Source organism: Pan paniscus, chromosome 8, assembly GCF_029289425.2.
Source record: "Pan paniscus chromosome 8, NHGRI_mPanPan1-v2.0_pri, whole genome shotgun sequence".
NCBI lineage: Eukaryota > Metazoa > Chordata > Mammalia > Primates > Hominidae > Pan > Pan paniscus.
In genome coordinates, this window is record NC_073257.2 from 85,418,477 (window position 1) to 85,437,462 (window position 18,986).

The 18,986-nt window shown below is 43.5% G+C and overlaps 3 protein-coding genes and 1 long non-coding RNA gene across 13 annotated transcripts in view; 1 reads left to right on the forward strand and 3 right to left on the reverse strand.

Annotated features, from left to right (window-relative positions):
- The window catches only part of DNAJC9 (DnaJ heat shock protein family (Hsp40) member C9), a 69,970-nt gene extending 65,334 nt beyond the window's left edge, over positions 1 to 4,636 (reverse strand). For 7 of the 8 annotated variants that reach the window (XM_055092998.3, XM_055093000.3, XM_055092997.3 and 4 more), the window contains exons 1-4: positions 4,457 to 4,636; positions 4,135 to 4,275; positions 3,370 to 3,624; positions 1,291 to 1,377 (exon numbers count right to left, since the gene is read on the reverse strand). In XM_055092998.3, the coding sequence (XP_054948973.1) occupies positions 1,291 to 1,377; positions 3,370 to 3,624; positions 4,135 to 4,275; positions 4,457 to 4,636 (663 nt within the window). Of the gene's footprint in view, positions 1 to 278; positions 968 to 1,290; positions 1,378 to 3,369; positions 3,625 to 4,134; positions 4,276 to 4,456 lie in introns of those variants that run through there. The other variant, XM_003815988.7, reaches the window with a different exon arrangement.
- Positions 4,637 to 4,853: 217 nt separating this feature from the next.
- MRPS16 (mitochondrial ribosomal protein S16) lies at positions 4,854 to 10,060 on the reverse strand. Of its 2 annotated transcripts, none has more exons than XM_063607763.1 (3): positions 9,921 to 10,060; positions 9,214 to 9,474; positions 4,854 to 4,951 (listed from the first exon to the last, which is right to left on the reverse strand). In XM_063607763.1, the coding sequence occupies exons 1-3, from the start codon at positions 9,931 to 9,933 to the stop codon at positions 4,854 to 4,856; spliced, it is 372 nt and encodes a 123-aa protein (XP_063463833.1). In that variant the 5' UTR covers positions 9,934 to 10,060. The 2 variants fall into 2 exon arrangements, with proteins under 2 accessions (XP_063463833.1, XP_003816037.2); XM_003815989.6 differs by lacking the exon at positions 4,854 to 4,951 and adding an exon at positions 6,293 to 8,445.
- A 349-nt stretch (positions 10,061 to 10,409) lies between these two features.
- Positions 10,410 to 11,797, forward strand: LOC103785630 (uncharacterized). Its single transcript, XR_611329.4, has 2 exons — positions 10,410 to 10,548; positions 11,341 to 11,797. It is a non-coding gene; the product is annotated as an uncharacterized LOC103785630 (long non-coding RNA).
- CFAP70 (cilia and flagella associated protein 70) overlaps positions 11,213 to 18,986 on the reverse strand; it is a 105,383-nt gene continuing 97,609 nt past the window's right edge. Inside the window, exons 27-28 of one of the 2 annotated variants that reach the window (XM_055092975.1) lie at positions 13,826 to 13,873; positions 11,213 to 11,503 (exon numbers count right to left, since the gene is read on the reverse strand). In XM_055092975.1, the coding sequence (XP_054948950.1) occupies positions 11,423 to 11,503; positions 13,826 to 13,873 (129 nt within the window). In that variant the 3' untranslated portion in view covers positions 11,213 to 11,422. The remainder of the gene's footprint in view (positions 11,504 to 13,825; positions 13,874 to 18,986) is intronic. The other variant, XM_055092977.1, reaches the window with a different exon arrangement.

Genomic DNA, 18,986 nt, shown 5'->3' on the forward strand with positions numbered 1-18,986 from the left:
TCACTCTTTGTTTTGATGTAGTAACTCTTTTATAAAAGGAAACAGATCCAGACAAGCTCAGTGGCCCAAGTGAAGACATTCAGCAATTAATGGCAGGACTTCAGTAATCAGTGGCAGGACTACAACATACATCTCTTCATGCTAGGGAAACCAGGCTCTCTATTATAAAGCTGACCAGGGCTATTGTTTTCCCCTTTTCTCTCATCCTAAACACCATTCATATTTTTCCTAGGTCACATTTTAGTGGGATCATTTACAAAGCCCCCAGAACTTAATCATCATGTTTTACCTTTTTTATTAAATTATATACAGCTCTTACAAAAATGCTTGAAGTAATTTAACACCTGTACATCAGTACAAAACCTGGCTGAGTAAAATGAAGAGAGGATCTATTCAAGATCATTAAGACCAAATGTAAACTGGGAAGTATGTGGAAGATAGCTGTCCAGCAAGTGTCTGGAAGATGTTCTAGCTGGGTAGAGAGCCTATTCTAACAGACACGCACATCACAGAAAGCAGCATGAACAGAACCACATCTTAGATAAGAGTTCTGTGTACAGAAGATCCATGGAGGCAAGTGCTGTCAGGAAGGACACTGCCTCCCTCCACCCTCCCAAATGTCACCACCAAGTTCCTTCAGGTGAGACCTCACACAACGTCAAGTGCTTTCTAGGAAATACTAAGATCAGGTTGAGAGATTCTGCTTGGTCTAGTCAATCTGAAAAATTCAGGCTGGAAAGACACCTTTTCTCAAGAGTTGAATTGACTTTTGCCTTCAAATCTTGCCTGCACCTTGCCTATGATGGCATCAATTTACACCTAAGGACCTTTGAAGAGAAAAATTCCATTATTTCTTTTCTTTCTTGAGAGCAGATTTTTTCCCTCCTCCTTTGGAAGATTTGCAGTACTTTGCTTCCATCTGAGCCAGAAAATTGTCCATTTCCTTTTGCCGATCCTTTTGTCTGCTCTGTTTGAGAAGTTAAAACACAAGCTTTCACAACATTATCCATAGACAGAAAGTACCTAGTGGTTGCCAGGGGCTGGAAAAGTGGAGTAACTACTAATGGGTATGGAGTTTTTTTGGAATGGTGAAAATGTCCTACAATTGGTGTTAATAATTGTAAAACTTTGTAAATACATTTAAAACCACCAAATTGTACACTTTAAAAGGACAAATAGAAGGTATGCGGTTATGTCTTAAAAGAAGAAAACAAAATACAACATTCCAAAGAAAATATTAGCAGTAGGAATCAGATCATTAAAGATGTGGCAACAAACTGCCAAGTTTACCTGAATGGCTGCCTTCAGGCTATCCACGCCTTCATCAAGCCCCAACTCCTTTCTGCTCATTTCTGCTTCTTTGGCCTCTTCCTGAGCCTGAAACAGGAACTCACATGAGACTCAGGGCCACCAGGAAATGCTTAAAATACATACTCTTTCCCAAAAGCAAATCTATAATTGTTTCAATTTTATGAATATATGAATAGACAAAATGAATTGAATTACATAACTATGTCATTCATTAAATGGCAACAATGCTGACAGCAAGCAGTAGATCCTGATTCCAATTACCATTTGTTTTTTACCCAATTCTATTTGCTAGAGGTAGTAAGTACTTTGGCACTCATAAATCACATGATGATAAAAAGGAACATGAGGCCGGGTATGGTGGCTCACAACTGTAATCCCCATACCTTGGGAGGCCAAGGTGGGAGGATCACTTGAACTCAGGAGTTCGAGACCTGCCTGGGTAACATAGTGAGACCTCAGTTCTATAAAAAAGAAAAGAAATGAGCCTGGTGTGGTGGCATGTGCTTGTAGTCCCAGCTACTAGGGAGGCTGAGGTGGGAAGATGGCTTCAGTCTGAGAGTTCAGGCTGCAATAAGCTGTGATCATGCCTCTGCACTCCAGCCTGGGTGATGGAGATGCCATCTCTTAGAAAAAAGAAAAAGGAAAAAAAAAAAAAGGCAAATGATGCAATTGCCAGGATACAGGTATTTCCAATTCCTCTCCTGGAAACCCAATTTACTCCATGGGACTGGTGGTGCCTTGTGAACAACCCCAGTTTAAAATGACTTCTCCCCAGTGGTCAGAAGAACCAACATCAATAAACTCAGTTTTAACATTTATTTACCTAATTTCAAAGCAGCCTCCCTTTGCCAAGTGTTCCTAGAGCATTGTTTACAAAATATCACAAGAACACCTTAGGGCAACAACTATAAGAGGCCTCAACACCCCTTGTGAATTTTCTAAGTAGCAATTAATGCTATTAATACTGAGGATGATGATACATTAGGACCCCCTATCCCAATAAGACACCGTTTCCTTGTATTCAAATTCTCTCTTTAAATTCAGCATCCCCCTAAGGTTTGTTGAACAGTCTATCAAAACTATGCCATTTTCTCCTCAAATTCTAGGGAAGTTTCTCAAGCTAACAGTCTACTGTGAATGCAGCTGTGCTCAGTTTCATCTCAGGAAATGATGAACGACTTAAGATAATTGTCAGCTTGAGTCTTAGCAGATGTAGCCTATGAACCAAAATGGTCTTGATATACACTCCACCGTTCCCCTCAGCTCACCAGAAAGGGTGCAGCCTCTTATCTAGGCAAAACAGGCCCTTCAAATTTTCACCGGCAACAAAAAGGTCAGCTTTCTCTCTGCCAGCGTCTCTTATGTAAAAGCTGCAGAAAAGTCCCTGAGGGCACTCAGGAAGGCAGCAGTGGTCCTAAAAGTTGTGTGCTCCTTAAGAGAATCTAACACCTGATGATCTAAGGTTTCATCCTGAACCACCCCCCCAACTCTCCTCACCCCAACTGTCACTGGAAAAACTGTCTTCCACAAAACAGGTACCTGGTATCAAAAAGGCTGGGGACCGCTAAGCTAAAGTTTTTCTTTAAAAAAAAAAAAAAAAAGAAAAGAAAAATTCTGTATCCAACTCAAGAATCAAATTCGGGGCAAAGGCCCAAACATCTGCACTTTTAACAAGACGGTGTCTGCCATTCTCTTCTTACCCCCTCAACCGAGTAAGGATCACTGCCCATCCTGTGTACCCGGGTTCCACTAATTTTATCTCCTGAGGAATGCCTCAGGAATGCTACAAGAATTGGCCCACATGAAAAAATATTTCAGTGCTACTTTACTATGGTGATATTTAAACAATCTATGCAATAAAAATCATCTTGAGCACAACATGCTAGAAAAAGTTTCTCTTGATGAACTGGTATGCCCATTTTATTAGATCAAAACTATAGACCAAGTTAACCCTAGTCCTTATTTCTGGAGTTTTATGTTTACTTCTACTGCTGTAAATACTCTCAAATCCTTTTTGGAAGCAGTCAAAATATAAATCCACAGTATTCAAAATCTTACCCTCCTTTTCCTTGCATTCATCTTCTGTTTCGATTCTTTGACAAAGGCATTATAGGATGGGACCTCTCCGGCGTCAATAGCTTGCTGAATGATATTCCTTATCCTGGGTTCCTCTGTGTACTGCACGCAAAGCACAGACTCCATGATCTGATCCATGTCACCCTTGAAGTCCAGATAGGCCTGCTTAATATCAGCCAGCTCTTCTTCCGAACCTTTGTATGTCTTTTCAAAAGCTTGAATGTCCTCTAAAGATATCTGATGATAAAGGAGATTTGCTTTAACTTTGGGAATTTTGCTTTAAATAAAACGTACATTAGTAAAACTAGAGTTGGGTGTTGAATTGCTGCAATACAACAGTTGCTTGAGTTGAAATTATTGAACCAGATTTTCTATGCCTAAGCTTCTCCGGAGTCCTCCTTTTTAAATCCAATCTTCATAACTGCTAACTAGGGACCAGGGAAGGGAAATTTAAGTGAAATTTCCAAGAGTGAGAGGTGATCCGGAATCAGGACTTACATTTGGATATGTAAAATAAAGCGCATCCGGCAAAAAAAATAAATCGGCCCTTTTCAGTGGAACAATCACATTAACGGGAAATTTAAAGCCCGTTTCAGTAAGCGTGCGTGTATCTGTATTTCAAGGCCAAACTCAAAATTCCTAATTCCTACAAAATTAACACAAAATACAAGATCTTAGAGGCAGTCAATAAAGGTTTGTTGATTGAATGATGGTAACAGTCACAAAGAAACCTCCAGAGTCCTTTACCTTTTTAAAGAGTAGCCGCCAATACGCCTCCCAGTCTCGGTCTTGGGTGAGCACAGGAGAGTCCTCGTCCACTGTTCCCTGCTCATCGTACACTGCTCTCTGTTCTCCGTCACTGAGAACGGAATAGACTTTTCCCAGGATCTGAGGGCAAAGAGTATCCGTAAATCACCCCTGCTCCTCCCACCGAAACGGCGGCGCGAGAAATAAAGATCAGAAGGCGCCAAGCGGAGCTCAGCGCGCTCCCCCGGGGCGGGGCCCGGTAGCCAAAAGGCTAGGGGGAGGCCCGCGCAGCCGGTCGGCTTCGGGACGGGACCCTGCATACCTGGAAGCGGCGGGTGGCGTCCTCCTTGTCGCCCTCGCCCACCCGGTCCGGGTGTACCTGCAGGGACACCTTGTGGTAGCCTCGTCGGACCTCGCCGTCGGAGGCCTCGCGTCGCACGCCCAGCACCCGGTAAAGGTCGGCGGTGCCGAACACTTCCTCGCAAAGGTCCAGCAGCCCCATGCCGGGCGGAGATACGACCCCGGAGGAAGCAGCCGCTCCCAGCTGCGCCGGGTACAACCCAGGACTGCGGCTTTTTCGCGCCCAAAAAGCCCAGGGCGCCTGCGTCACAAGCACTGAAGGGGCGTGGCCACGCCGCGCATCCGCGCTTTACGGCGGCCGCAAAATGAGGTGTGGCGAGTCAGGCGCGGGCCCGGGTAAGTAACGCCGGCATGTGGAGTCACAGTCCCCGGCCGCGCGCAGGAGCTAGGTCTTCAGAGAAGTGATGTTGCTCGGGTCTCTCCTCCCCTTGCTCTGGAAATCTGGCGTCCGTCTTACCTTTTAGTGTCCCAGAACAACTTTTTCAAAAAGTTCATATATTAGCTTGAATTTACAAACTGCTGGCCTATTTTTTTAAGTAGAAAACGGCCAAACATCAGCATTCAGCAGTTACACATGGTTCAACTTAACAGATGTGTTTTTTCAAAAATGTTCTTGAAAGGAATAGGTAAAGCTGTAGACCCAAATAATTTTGCACCCCACTAGTTGGAAATGCTGGGGTACTTTCCCTCTAGCCCTGCAGGAAAAAACCCTATACTGAAACCCAAAAAGCACAAAACACGGGTCTTCCAAAAACTCTTACCTAATAGGACTTTCACCTTACACATTGGTGGAGAGAGATAACATGACCCAAGCCTCCGTCTTAATAACATAAACTGCTGAAGCAAAGGCTCTTTCTTTTAATACTGTGAAGTTCACAGCTGGGTTTGAACATGTTGGATCCCAGGTGGCAGCAGAGTGGGCTGGAGCAATCATCCAAGAGATGGTGAGAAACTTGGGCCTGGAGACCCAAAGCAAGGTTGAGGCTGGGGATAAAACTTTGTTAGTAGGGTAAACTCACAGAGGAAGTATATGTATACATATCTTAAAGGATAAACAATGCTAAGTGAATACCCGAGTTGGCAGAAAATACCTTATCAAATATCTTATCCCCTCACTGATGTAGCATTTTTCAGAATCATTCTGCTCTGCCAGTAAGTTTCTGCAAAGTCTCAAACTCTCCAGGATACATTAATATCTTTTAAACTTCCCAGAGTTGCCGTGATTTTCAAAGCATTTCTCTTTCCCAGATCCAAGATCAAACTCAGCTGAAGTCAGTTCCTCTCAACCTGCCCTGGCATCAAAGTCTCAAAGCAAGTGGGGGCCAACCAGCAACAACCCCATGGGAGCTTTGACAACCACAGAATTTGAGATGGCTGGTAATCGTTCTCAGAACATAAAACACAGAGTAAGTCGGCACATTGATAGAACCTCCTCTATAAATTTCCTATATCTTAGTCACATACCAGAGTTAAGCCATCTGTCTTTGCTCATTTTTCCCCCTATGGACAACATAATATGTTGGGAAGGGCTTTCCAGGAGGGCGTAACCGGGATATGAATCTTACATCACTGGGCAAGTTTCCACCTCTAGGCCTCAGCTTCCCTATCTGTAAAACGGAGATAATCATACCTGCCTTCATAATACCTTACAATTGTCACAAATAACCTTGTACACAAAAGGCCTAGGATATATGTAGATGCTTTGCAATATTATCTTTCTTCCAGTTTCTTGTATTTTTTAAGGTATTCAAATACATCCATTTTAACATTTTTCTATATATACATTTGCTACGGAAAATTGAAATCGCACACTGAAATATCCTTTTATTGCAACTCAGATTTTCAAAAACCAGAAAATCAAATTATTATGCTCTAGCCAAATTATGTAATGTTTTCTTTTTCTTTTCTCTGTCACCCAGGCTGGACTGTAGTGGAACAATCACAGTTCACTGCAGCATTGGCCTCCTGGGCTCAAGTGATCTTACTGCCTCAGCTTCCCGAGTAGCTGGAACTATGGGTGAGCAACACCACAGCCAGCTAATTTTTTAAGTTTTTGTAGAGACGGGGTCTTGCTGTGTTGCACAGGCTGGTCTCAAACTCTGGCTTCAAGTGATCCTTCCACCTCAGCCTCCCAAAGTGCTGAGATTACAGGTGTGAGCCACTGCCCCAATGGTATCTTTATATTATTTTTCCTTACAAGTTACTTCAAATTCTTGATGTTGAATTTCATCTCACTGACTTCAGGCTTTTAAAACACATGGGAATACTTGAGACCTAAGAATGGTTGTGAGTCAAATAAAAAAGTAGAACTAAAGTATACTGAAGTTATTCAAATACATTCAAACTATAAAGATCCCTTATAAATTACTGGCATCAATGTAGGAAGGAAAAGATACAAGAAGTAAAATGCAACACTCATTACAGGTTGTCAACATTATTGGTATACAGTTTATCCTAACACAGAGCAGCTTTCTTAACCTGCTCCATAAAATTACCAGCAAGAAAGAAAAGTACAAGAATAAGGTTCACAGCTGAATTGGCTTGGTGTCCTAATTCCCTATTCCAGTATTCTCAGAAGGATCCCATCTATGATATATGCAGAAATCACAGCCACATTTGAATGGTTCAATCTTGATTCATACTGAACTCCCTTAAGCCCAGCAGTTTCTCATTCTTAAAAGGTAGGTTATTAGAGCCCCAAAGCAATTTTCATAACAAATCTACCTTTGTATATTTAAGAATATGCGTTAAGGCCAGGAGTGGTGGCTCACGCCAGTAATCCTAGCACTTTGGGAGGCCGAGGTGGGCAGATCACAAGGTCAGATTGAGACCATCCTGGCCAACACGGTGAAACCCCATCTCTACTAAAAATACAAAAATTTGCCCGGGCGGTGGCTCACGCCTATAATCCCAGCACTTTTGGGAGGCCAAGGCGGGCGGATCACGAGGTCAGGAGATCAAAACCATCCTGGATAACATAGTGAAACCCCATCTCTACTAAAAATACAAAAAAATTAGCTGGGTGTGGTGGCGGGCACCTGTAGTCCCAGCTACTCCTGGGACTACTCGGGAGGCTGAGGCAGGAGAATGGCATGAACCCAGGAGACGGAGCTTGCAGTGAGCCGAGATCGCGCCACTGCACTCAAGCCTGGGCGACAGAGCGAGACTCCTCTCAAAAAAAAAAAAAAAAAAATTAGCTGGGTGTGGTGGCGCATGCTTGTAGCTCCCCGGCTACTCAGGAGGCTGAGGCAGGAGAACTGCTTGAACCCAGGAGGTGGAGATTGCAGTGAGCTGAGATTGCACCACCACACTCCAGCCTGGCAACAGAACAAGACTCCGTCTCCAAAAAAAAAAAAAAAAAGAGAATATGCATTAGGCAAGACAATATAAACCTCCAATTACAAAAATCAATTAAGAAAGGTTAACTGTTCTTGCACTTGTGGGATGAACATGAAGATCTGAATGGGCCATGAATAGTCTGGCTGGGGGTTTTGAAGCAGGAAGTCTTGGAAGCCAGTAAATTGTAAAGTTGTCCAAGAGACCCAGAGCCCAACTCAAAAGTCCAATCCTCCCATAGCCACTGTCTATCCCAAGACAAAGTCGAAAAAAGCTAATTAGTACCCACACCCAGCTCTAAGTCACACAAGAACAAATCTCTCCCTGGGCCCTGTGCAGGCCAGGCCAGAAGAGCAAGGGCAACTCAGGATACTCCATTTATTGAACTCCAAATCTAACAAAATTAAGATCGCTGCAGTGTTTCAAAAGGACCTTGACCTTGTTCCCACTGCTATGCTCACTGAAGTCAGCTCATTTATGTTTCTGTAGCCTCTGTATCTGTAGCTTCTGCATCTGTTTTCTGAGAAGCTAACAGGACTTCACGTGCCCGTTTCCTTCGCAGTCTCTCAGCATTTGTGATCATCATAGGATGCAGAGGGAAAAAGCCAGCAAGACCTAAAAGTAACAGATTTTTCACTTATTATAACACAGTATAAGCCAATGCTTCCCTAGGAACTCTGTCTCACAGAACTGAGGTCTGAGATCTGACCCAGTGCATGGATGCAAACCATGCTCCTCACTTGCCAAACTCTGTACTACTTCTCCCTGGCAAGGAGACAGTGGATGTCTACTTCCCTAACAATATTCCCCTTACTTTAAAAAACGTAAACTGACAGATGGCCATTCAAAACATACTATTCCCATTTTTAGCATAAAATACCAGTCACCCAAAGTCTTACAAAGGAGTCCACAAAAGGGGCCTCCAGATCCAAAATGCCAATTAGATCACAACTTCAGCTCCCACTTCAGTCCTGAACAGCCTAGAGGGAATGAAAATAACTCTTTTTTTTTTCTTTGAGATGGAATCGCCCTCTGTTGCCCAGACTGGAGTGCAGTGACGCGATCTTGGCTCACTGCAACCTCCGCCTCCTGGGTTCAAGCGATTCTCCTGCCTCAGCCTCCCCAGTAGCTGAGACTACAGGTGCGTGCCACCACGCCCAACTAATTTTTTTTTTATTTTTAGTAGAGACAGCGTTTCACCATGTTGGCCACTCTGGTCTCAAACTCTTGACCTCAGGTGATCCGCCCGCCTCGGCCTCCCAAAGCGCTGAGATTACAGGCGTGAGCCACCGTGTCCAGCCGAAAATCATTCTTACACCTACTGTCCTGGAGCTGACTTCAGTTTAAAATCCCCTCAGTAAGGTAAGACCAGAGCTGAGTTACCCAGAAGCTTTTCCATAGGCTTAGAGAGGTGGGCCCCGCAGCCAATCCAATGACGGATCCTGTCTAGGTTGAGGGCAACGAGTTTTTCTCCATGACTGTTGGGCAATGGATCATAGGAGCCCAGCTGCTCTACGAAACGGCCATCCCTGGGACACTTGTTGTGAGCAGCCACAATGCGGTAGAAGGGCCGATTGGTGCAGCCACCCAGGGCAAGGCGGATGGTTAAGTGGCCCCCACGGTAGGCCTTGCAGAGGAGAGTAGCTGTAGAAAAGCAGCTGGTTAGGACACAAAAAACAGCACAAAAAGGACAAAATGACACAGACGGCACAATTCCCTTTTCCCACTGAAATGTCTCACTTCCAATCCATTCCTGTCAATCCAGTTTAGATGCTACTCTTCTTTGTGAAACCCCTCTTGGCCACTCCAGCCAGCAATGACCTCCTCCTCGTACCCAAACCCACTCCGCATGGGCTTGCCATTCACTAGGCTCTGTGACCTTGTCGGAGCCTTAGCTGCTTCAATGGGGTGGAAATTTTTCAGCGGTGATTAAGTGGGGAAAAAACTGAGAGAAGGATCAAATGTAAGGCAGTGTGGCTGCTTCAGGTTCGGGTTGCCTCCATCGCGCCTGGGAGAGCACTCCCCACCCGGCCCCGAACTCCCGAGACCCGTGACCGCCCGGAACGTCTCGCGGTGGCCCGATGACTCACTGAGGTGGACCATGGTGCCGCCGGCCTGCGGCTCCTCGGAGAGCCCCGCTACCCGCACGCACCAGCTCTACGGCCTTGGCAGGGCAAGGGCAGAGAACAAACACAGAAAGAACCTGCAAGCCGACACCAGGCCGCACCGCCAAGCGGTACAAGCCCGAAAACCTCGACTCCGGAAGCGGATGATCCGCTCGCCACGCCTCCTCCACTTGCCGCCCTATACTTCCCACAATGCAACACGGTGACCCCTAACGTACCTTATACTGCTGCAAAAGAGGCGTTTCTCGTGGTGTCTTGTGGGAGTGGCGGTGCGATCCCTCTCAGACTTGTGAGTCCCTGCTGGAGTCAGAAGTTTTAGGCGAATCCCAGGCGCGCCAAGGAAAGTGCTACAAAAGCCATCCATCTTGCAAGCGTTGGTGCCGAGGCGCAACGCTGAGAACGCAAATACTAAAGGGCGCTGTTCTTTCCTCGTGGAGCTCACAGTCCGCTGGGGAGACCGTGAGATGACAGCAGAGAAACTAGGGCGATCAGTAGTAGCGCAAGGACAGCGAGCAGAGAAGGCAAACCTAGTGCTTGCTAAGGAAGACTTCACAGAGGAGGTAGTGTCAGGGCCGAGACTAGGAGAAGGATTGTAAGTGACTAGATTTTACTTTATCCTTCTCGTTAACCAAAATTTACCTCTCACCTTTTCTCCTGTTGTCGTCCCACCCCTATCGAGGCAGTCACACCTTAAAAAAAAAAAGGAGGGGTTATTCCTGCTTTTGCCGTGCTGTGATCCAGGGCAGAGGTGAAGTATGATTTTTTTTTTTAATCTGTAGCCCTAGAATATGACCTCGGTGATGAGGGTAACGGTGTCTCCTTGGAGCCCTAGTGGTTTAGATCCATGAAGATGCCTGTGTTTGGTGAGAAGGTGTCAATAGCTCCACCTTCAGCAAAGACCTCTCTGTTCAGCTTTTTCGTTTACTGTTAGTTCCAAAGGGCTAGCATGCTCTTTGCCCTAATACAGTGACCCAGCATAGCAGTCTTCCTCCAGGGCCACCTTTGAAAATGATGCCTTAATTCCTGTATTTCAGTTAACTGAACCTGTCCAGAAACCTTAGCACCTGACTTCCTCCAGGAGTGATCCAATAAGCTTTCATCAGAAACCCTAATAATGACCCCACTATACCTTAATTTTATTGTATGTATATATATGCCATATAATTATTATAGCAATTACACTATAGTTGTTTATATAACTAAATACCTACATGTAACTCAGTATACGTTAACTCCAGAACCATGCTGATGAATTTTGAGTTTCATATCTCCATTTTTTTATTGTGACCCAGTTTCTTGTCAACCAGTAAAACATCCAGTAACACAGCCAATGGAAATAAATGAATGGGTCTCTGTTTATAGTGAAGATTCTTTCGTTCTCCAGCTCCAGGCTTCATACGGTAAAACTCTCTGGGAAGGAAAGGAACTCAGAGTCCCATGCAGAAAATTGTTCAGCTGGAGGGGTATCAGAAAGATGGATTTCCAAAGCCAACTGTTTCCTGTAGTGTGTGGATCTCTGCAAGCAGAGCCTCATCTTTCAATTTCAGCTACATGAAAGAGGAAGAAAGGGAAAGATATATGTCATACGTGATATACTGTATGTGGCTTTGAAGACCCCTCTTTTGTGGGGCTACGGCTAAAGAACGTAGTTCCCTGGGATGGAATTGGCTCTTCCTATTTCCCTACTTCATGAAAACTCCAGTAGAAGACCTTAGAACCTTGTCCTGGTTACATGGATATGTTTACTTTGTGAAAATTCATCAAGCACTATGCACGGTCATGATTTGTACATTTTTTTGTAAGATAACTTCATTAAAATTTACTTTTTTTATTTTTAAAAAGTGTTCACATTATTACCAGCATCTCTTGGCTAATGCATAGTATTCCCATCTGGCAAGTGATATCAGGGAATCAGAGACAGAAATCATAGGCTTATATTAGATCTGGTTTTAGTTTTAGAATCTAGATATGTAGTAGAGACATCTAGGAGCCTACAGAATACCTATTTTTTCTCACTAACAAAATCTTAATTTCTTTTCAAGGCAGCAATGCAATCAGCTAAAAAGCCACATTTTCCTGCTTCCCATGCAGCTAGCGGTAGTCATGACCAATTGCCGCCCAATGAAATGTAAACTAAAGTCATTGGGTAGGACACCTGGAGAAGCCCTTTATTTAGGGAAAGTCCTTTAAAGGGAAATGAAGTAGCATGGCCCCTTTTTCCTTTTCCCCTTATTGTTCTTTATCTTGCCTGAAACATGAATATGATAGTAAGCTACGCTGGCTGTCTTGCAACTATGAGGGATAGAAACTGCATGCTACAATTGGTGGAGCACAAAGATAGATTTTGGGTCCCTGATGACATTGTAGAGCTGCGGTACGAGCCCTGGACTTTTCATTAGATGAGAAAAAACTAATTTGTTTAAACCACTGTCTTTCAAGTCAAGTTACTTGCAATTCATAACTAATAGAACAGGCCAGGCATGTTGGCCCCCACCTGTAATTCCAACAGTTTGGGAGGCTGAAGTGGGCGGATCACTTGAGACCAGGAGTTCGAGACCAGCCTGGCCAACATAGCAAAACCCTGTCTCTATGAAAAATACAAAAATTTGGCCAGGCTTGGTGGCTCACGCTTATAATCCCAGTACTTTGGGAGGCCGAGGCGGGGGGATCACAAGGTCAGGAGATCAAGACCATCCTGGCTAACACGGTGATACCCTATCTACTAAAAATACAAAAAATTAGCTGGGGGCAGTGGCGGGCGGCTGTAGTCCCAGCTACTCAGGAGGCTGAAGCGGAGAATGGCCTGAACCCGGGAGGCGGAGCTTGCAGTGAGTGGAGATTGCGCCACTGCACTCCAGCCTGGGAGACAGAGCAAGACTCCATCTCAAAAAAAAAAAAAAAAAAATTCAGCTGGGCATGGTAGCACATACCTGTAATCCCAGCTACTTGGGAGGCTGAGGCACAAGAATCACTTGAACCGGGAGGTGGAGGTTGCAGTGAGCTGAGATCGTGCTACTGCACTCCAGCCTGGGCAACAGTGCAAGACTCTGTCTCAAAATATATATGTATATGTAACTGATAGAACAGACCAGGGGTTGTTCATGAGCCAATCCAGCTCACTACCTGTTTTTGTTTGTTTGTTTGTTTTTGAGACGGAGCCTCAGCCTCCAGAGTAGCTGGGACCACAGGTGCCCACCAAGACGCTCGGCTAATTTTTTTGTATTTTTAGTAGAGACGGGGTTTCACCATGTTAGCCAGGATGGTCTCCATCTCTTGACCTTGTGATCTACCCACCTCAGCCTCCCAAAGTGCTGGGATTACAGGCGTGAGCCACCATGCCTGGCCACTACCTGTTTTTTTGTAAGTAAAATTGTATTGGAACACAGCCATTCACTTATGTATCACCTATAGCTGCTTGTGTACTACAAGTGCAGAGTTTAGTAGTTGCAACAGACTGTTTGGCCTACAAATCCCCCAAAATTTCCTATTTTGCCCTTTACAGAAAATGTTTGCTGATCCGTAGACTAGACCAACCCCTACATATTACACGAGGAAAATGAAGCCCACAATATTATTAACACAGTAAGTTAATGGCAAAACCAGAATCATAATTCAGGTTGACTGACTCCCAGGCTATCTTTCTATTAACTATTATATATTCTCTCTAAAGAGTTGGAAGAAAGATCACCTATGGTAATATGTAGGTTGTTATTACAAACCCAGCAGCCCCACGATAATGGCAAAGATGGTAAGAAAAGCCTCTAGAAAAATATTCACATTATGAAAGTCCTGAATTAAGCCAGTACCTCCCTCCTAATTTCCCACCCTTAACATGGGGCAGGCAAATGACAGAGGCATCTGTGTCATACCTTGATCATGTACTTGTAGGCCTGCTCAGCTTCTAATTGCCGTCCAACCTGAAAAAAGTGCAGCAGTTGGTGATGATGACAGGTCATAAACATTATGGTAAGGAAAATACATTGCCTCAGCTAAGGCAGAGGCACCTACACCTAAGGCAGAGGCTTCTACACCTTCCAGTTAAGAACTTCTGAATTCAGAGGAAAAACTAGCAAATGAAAGGTGGTAGGGAGAAAAAGGTTTTTTTTAAAAAAAATTCCTCCTGGCCAGGCGCGGTGGCTCATGCCCATAATCCCAGCACTTTGGGAGACCGAGGTGGGTGGATCACGAGGTCAGGAGATCGAGATCATCCTGGCTAACACGGTGAAACCCCGTCTCTAATAAAAATACACAAAATTAGCCGGGTGTGGTGGCATGCGCCTGTAGTCCCAGCTACTAGGGGAGCTGAGGCAGGAGAATCGCTTGAACCCAGGAGGCAGAGGTTGCAGTGAGCCGACATCATGCCACTGCACTCCATCCTGGGCAACAGAGTGAGACTCCATCTCAAAAAAAAGGAAAAAAAATTCCTCCTTCCTTTTGAAAAGCTTAAAGATAACTTGGCCTCTCACCTTTTTGAAAGCACCATGAGTCATTTGTTCCTCTTAGGACTGAAGCCATTCTGTTAATAATAATTAACACTTACCACTCCGTACTATGTGATTTACATTGTTTTCATTATTGATGTTGTTTTTAGTGCTTTATTTAAGTTCATTCTTAATCCTCAAGACCTAGGAGATAACTACTGTTATTTATTATTCCCAATTTACAGAGAGGATAAGTAACTTGCCAGGGTTATAAAGCTAGTAAGTAGAGGAGCCAGGTTTAAAACAATGCAGTTTGACTCCAGAGTCCAAGTTTTTAACTACTACATTACTCTGTCTCTAGGAATTAGAAAAAGTAGGTATCAGAATTACTTCTATGAAGATCTGGATATGAGATAAGAACATTAACTACTCCCCACCAGTTTATATTATTCTTTGCATGAAGCACTCCTCCAGAAGTTAAATGAGATAATATGAATCCACTATTCTACTTCTTGAGTTTGCTACATAGTTATTTAGAGTATGCAAAGTCACTTGGTAAAGCTTAAATATGTAAGAACCACAGAATATTCGTGTCTGAAGGGGACCTGGGGAATATCTAGTCCAATTTTCTGATTAATGCTAGTCCATATGAAAGTTTTACTAGTTCACAAAACTTTCACACCCTAAACCCTTACTTCCTCCAAATCTACACTTTGAAATGTTCCCAACTGAAGTTCACTGAATTGCCAGCAGCATTTTCCAGCACACCTTCCTTTCCTACCACTATTACTTTGTTTCCCTCCTGCCACAGGGAGGCAGAGGCCCAAATGATGTCAGGATCCAGAATAGCCAAAACAATTTTGAAAAATAATTTTTCTGCTATCATGAACATTGCTGCAGTAAACATCCTTGTACATTTCTTCTTCTTCTCCTTCTCCTTCTTTTTTTTTTTTTTTTTTTTTTTGAGACGGAGTCTTGCTCTGTCACCCAGGCTGGAGTGCAATGGCACGATCTCAGCACTCTCACAATTTCAGCACTGCAACCTCCACCCCCTGGGTTCAAGCAATTCTCCTGCCTCAGCCTCCTGAGTAGCTAGGATTACAGATGTTGTATGTGTCTTCTTGTATTTTTCTTAGGATTATATCTAGATATGACATTGCCAAATTGTAGATATGAATGTAACTAAATAATGCCACATTGTACTTAAAAGTGGTTGTGCCAATTTACATCCAATTACAATTATGACAGTCTTCATCAGTGCTTGTTGTGGGAAGTCAGGGACACTGAACGGAGGGACCAGCTGAAGCCATGGCAGAAGAACATAAATTGTGAAGATTTCTTGGACATTTATTAGTTCCCCAAATTAATACTTTTATAATTTCTTATGCCTGTCTTTACTGTAATCTCTGAACATAAATTGTGAAGATTTCATGGACATTTATCACTTCCCCAATCAATACTCTTATAATTTCCTATGCCTGTCTTTACTTTAATCTCTTAATCCCATCATCTTTGTAAACTGAGGGTGTATGTCGCCTCAGGATCCTGTGATGATTGCGTTATCTGCACAAATTGTTTGTAGAGCACGTGTGTTTGAACAATATGAAATCTGGGCATCCAAAAGGAACAGGATGGCTGTGATTTTCAGGGAACAAGGGAAATAACTATTGGGCCTGACTGCCTGCAGGGCCGGACAGAACAGAGTCACATTTCTCTTCTTACAAAAGTGAATAGGAGAAATATCGCTGAATTCTTTTTCTCAGCAAGGAACAGCCCTGAGAAAGAGAATGCATTCCCAGGGGTAGGTCTCTAAAATGGCCGCTCTGGGAGTGTCTCTCTCTTATATGGTTGTAGATAAGGGATGAAAAAAGCCCCGGTTTCCTGTAGCGCCCCCAGGCTTATTAGGATTAGGAAATTCTTGCCTAGTAAATTTTAGTCAGACCAGTTGTCTGCTCTCAAACCCTGTCTCCTGATAAGATGTCATCATTGATAATGCGTGCCCAGTGGGACATGAAACTTCATCAGCAATTCTAATTTCGCCCTCGTCCTGTGATCTCGCTCTGCCCCCATTTGCCTTGTGATATTTTATTGCCCTTGAAGCATGTGATCTCTGTGACCCACACCCTATTCGTACACCCCTCCCCTTTTGAAATCCATAATAAAAACTTGCTGGTTTTGTGGCTCGGGGCATCACGGAACCTGCCGACGTGTGATGTCTCCCCTGGACAGCCAGATTTAAAATTTCTCCTTTTTGTACTCTTTCCCTTTATTTCTCAGACCTGCCGACACTTAGGGAAAATAGAAAAAAACCTACATTGAAATATTGGGGGCTGGTTACCCCAATAAGTGCTAATACCATACTTTAATTTTTGCCAATCTGATGGTTGTGAATTTCTGCCACATCATTATTCTAAGTTGCATTCTTATGCTTACTAGTGACACAGAGCTTCTTCTCATACATGTATTACCTTTTACAATCTCCACATTAGCAAACTGCATATTCCTATATTGTTCCCCATGCCCCTCCCCCTCCTTTGTTTTTTCTTTTTTGAGACAGGGTCTGGCTCTGTCATCCAGGCTGGAGTGCAGTGGCACAATCACAGCTCACTGCAGCCTCAACCTTCCAGGCTCAAGTGATTTTTCCCACAACTTTAAAGTTGGAAACTCATGTATAACAAATGACACTAAAATAAAGTTTAAGGACTTATTATAAATATTGGCAGAATTTATAACTAATAGAGGATTAGCATCCAGGTTATATAAGTAGCTGCTACAATAAGGAAAAAACTCTACAATCTGATTTTAAAATGGGCACAGGGCTGGGTGCAGCAGTTCATGCCTGTAATCCCCGCACTTTGCAAGGCTGAGGGGGAAAGATCGCTCGAGCCCATGTGTTTAAGACCAGCCTGGGCAACATGGTGAGACTCTGTCTCTACAAAAAATGAAAAAATTAGGCATGGTGGCACACATCTGTTGTCCCAGCTACTTGGGGGGCTGAGGCAGTAGGATCATTTGAGCCTAGAAGGTCGAGGCAGCAAGTAAGCTGTGTTCCTGCCACTGTATTCCAGCCTGGGTACCAGAGCAAGACCCTGTCTCAAAAAAAAAAAGAAAAAAAAAGGACTTAGATCTTAGATTGTTAGGGCTGGGCACAGAGGCTCATGCCTATAATTGCAGCTCTTTGGAAAGCTGAGGCATGAGGATTACTTGAGGCCAGGAGTTCAAGACTAGCCTGGGCAACATAGTGAGACTCTGCTCTACACATAATAAAATAAATTATCCAGGAGTGGTGGTGCATGCCTGTAGTCCCAGCTACTCAGGAGGCTGAAACAGGAGGATCCCTTGAGCCCAGGATCGTCCCACTGCACTGCACTCCAGCCTTAGCAACAGAGCAAGACCCTGTCTCTTAAGAAAAAAACTTAGGTCTTTAAACCAGTTGGAATTGTGTGTGATGTGTGAGGTAAGGAACTAATTTTTTTTTAATATGGATAGTAGCCAGTTGTCCCATCACCATTTAGTGAAGAATCCATTTGTTTCTCATTTTGCAGGTGCTATATAGTGTCTTTATAAAAAAATAGCTATATTAAGGCATAACTTACATACCATAAAATTCACTAATTTTAACGTTATGTTGTGCAAGCATCAGCACAATCCAGTGTTAGAAGACTCCTATTACTCCAAAAAGTTCTTTCATGCCTGTTTGCAGTTACTCTCCATCCTCACCTTTAGCTCCAGGCAACCATTGATCTATTTTCCTTATTTCAAATAAATAGAATCAAATAATATATAGTCTTCTGTGCTTTGCTTTTTTCACTTACCATAATATTTTTGACATTTATCCATATTGTTACATGAATCAGAATTTCATCTTAACTGCTGAGTAGTACTCCATTGTATAAATATTCCTCATTTTATTTACCCATTCACTGATGGACATGTAAAATGTTCCCAGTTTTGTGCTATTATTAAATGCTGTGATAAAAGTTCATACACAAATTTTTGTGTGGACATATGTCTTCATTTCTCTTAGCTAGATATAGAGAAGTAGAATTGCTGGCACATATGGTAAATATGTGTAACTTTTTAAGAATCTGACAAACTGTTTTCCAAAGTGGTTGTACCAATTTACAACCCTACCAGTAATGTATGAGGATTCCAGTTTATCCACATCTTTGTTAATACTTGGCATTGTCTATCTTTTTTTTTTTTTTTTTTTTTTGAGACAAGATCTCATTCTGTCACCCAGGCTGGAGTGCAGTGGTGCCATCACAGGGGCTCACTGCAGCCTCAACCTTCCAGGAAAAGGTGACTCTCTCATCTCAGCCTCCCAAGTACATGGGACTACAGGCACATGCCACCACCCCTGGCTAATCTTTGTATTTTTTTGTATTTTTTATTTACTGTATTAGTCAGTTTTCATGCTGCTGATAAAGACATACCAGAGACTGGGCAATTTACAAAGGAAAGAGGTTTAATTGGACTCACAATTCCAAGTGGCTCGCGAGGCCTCACAATCATGGTGGAAGGCAAAGAGGAGCAAGTCACGTCTTACGTGGATGGTAGCAGGCAAAAAGAAGCTTGTGTAGGGAAACTCCCATTTTTAAAACCATCA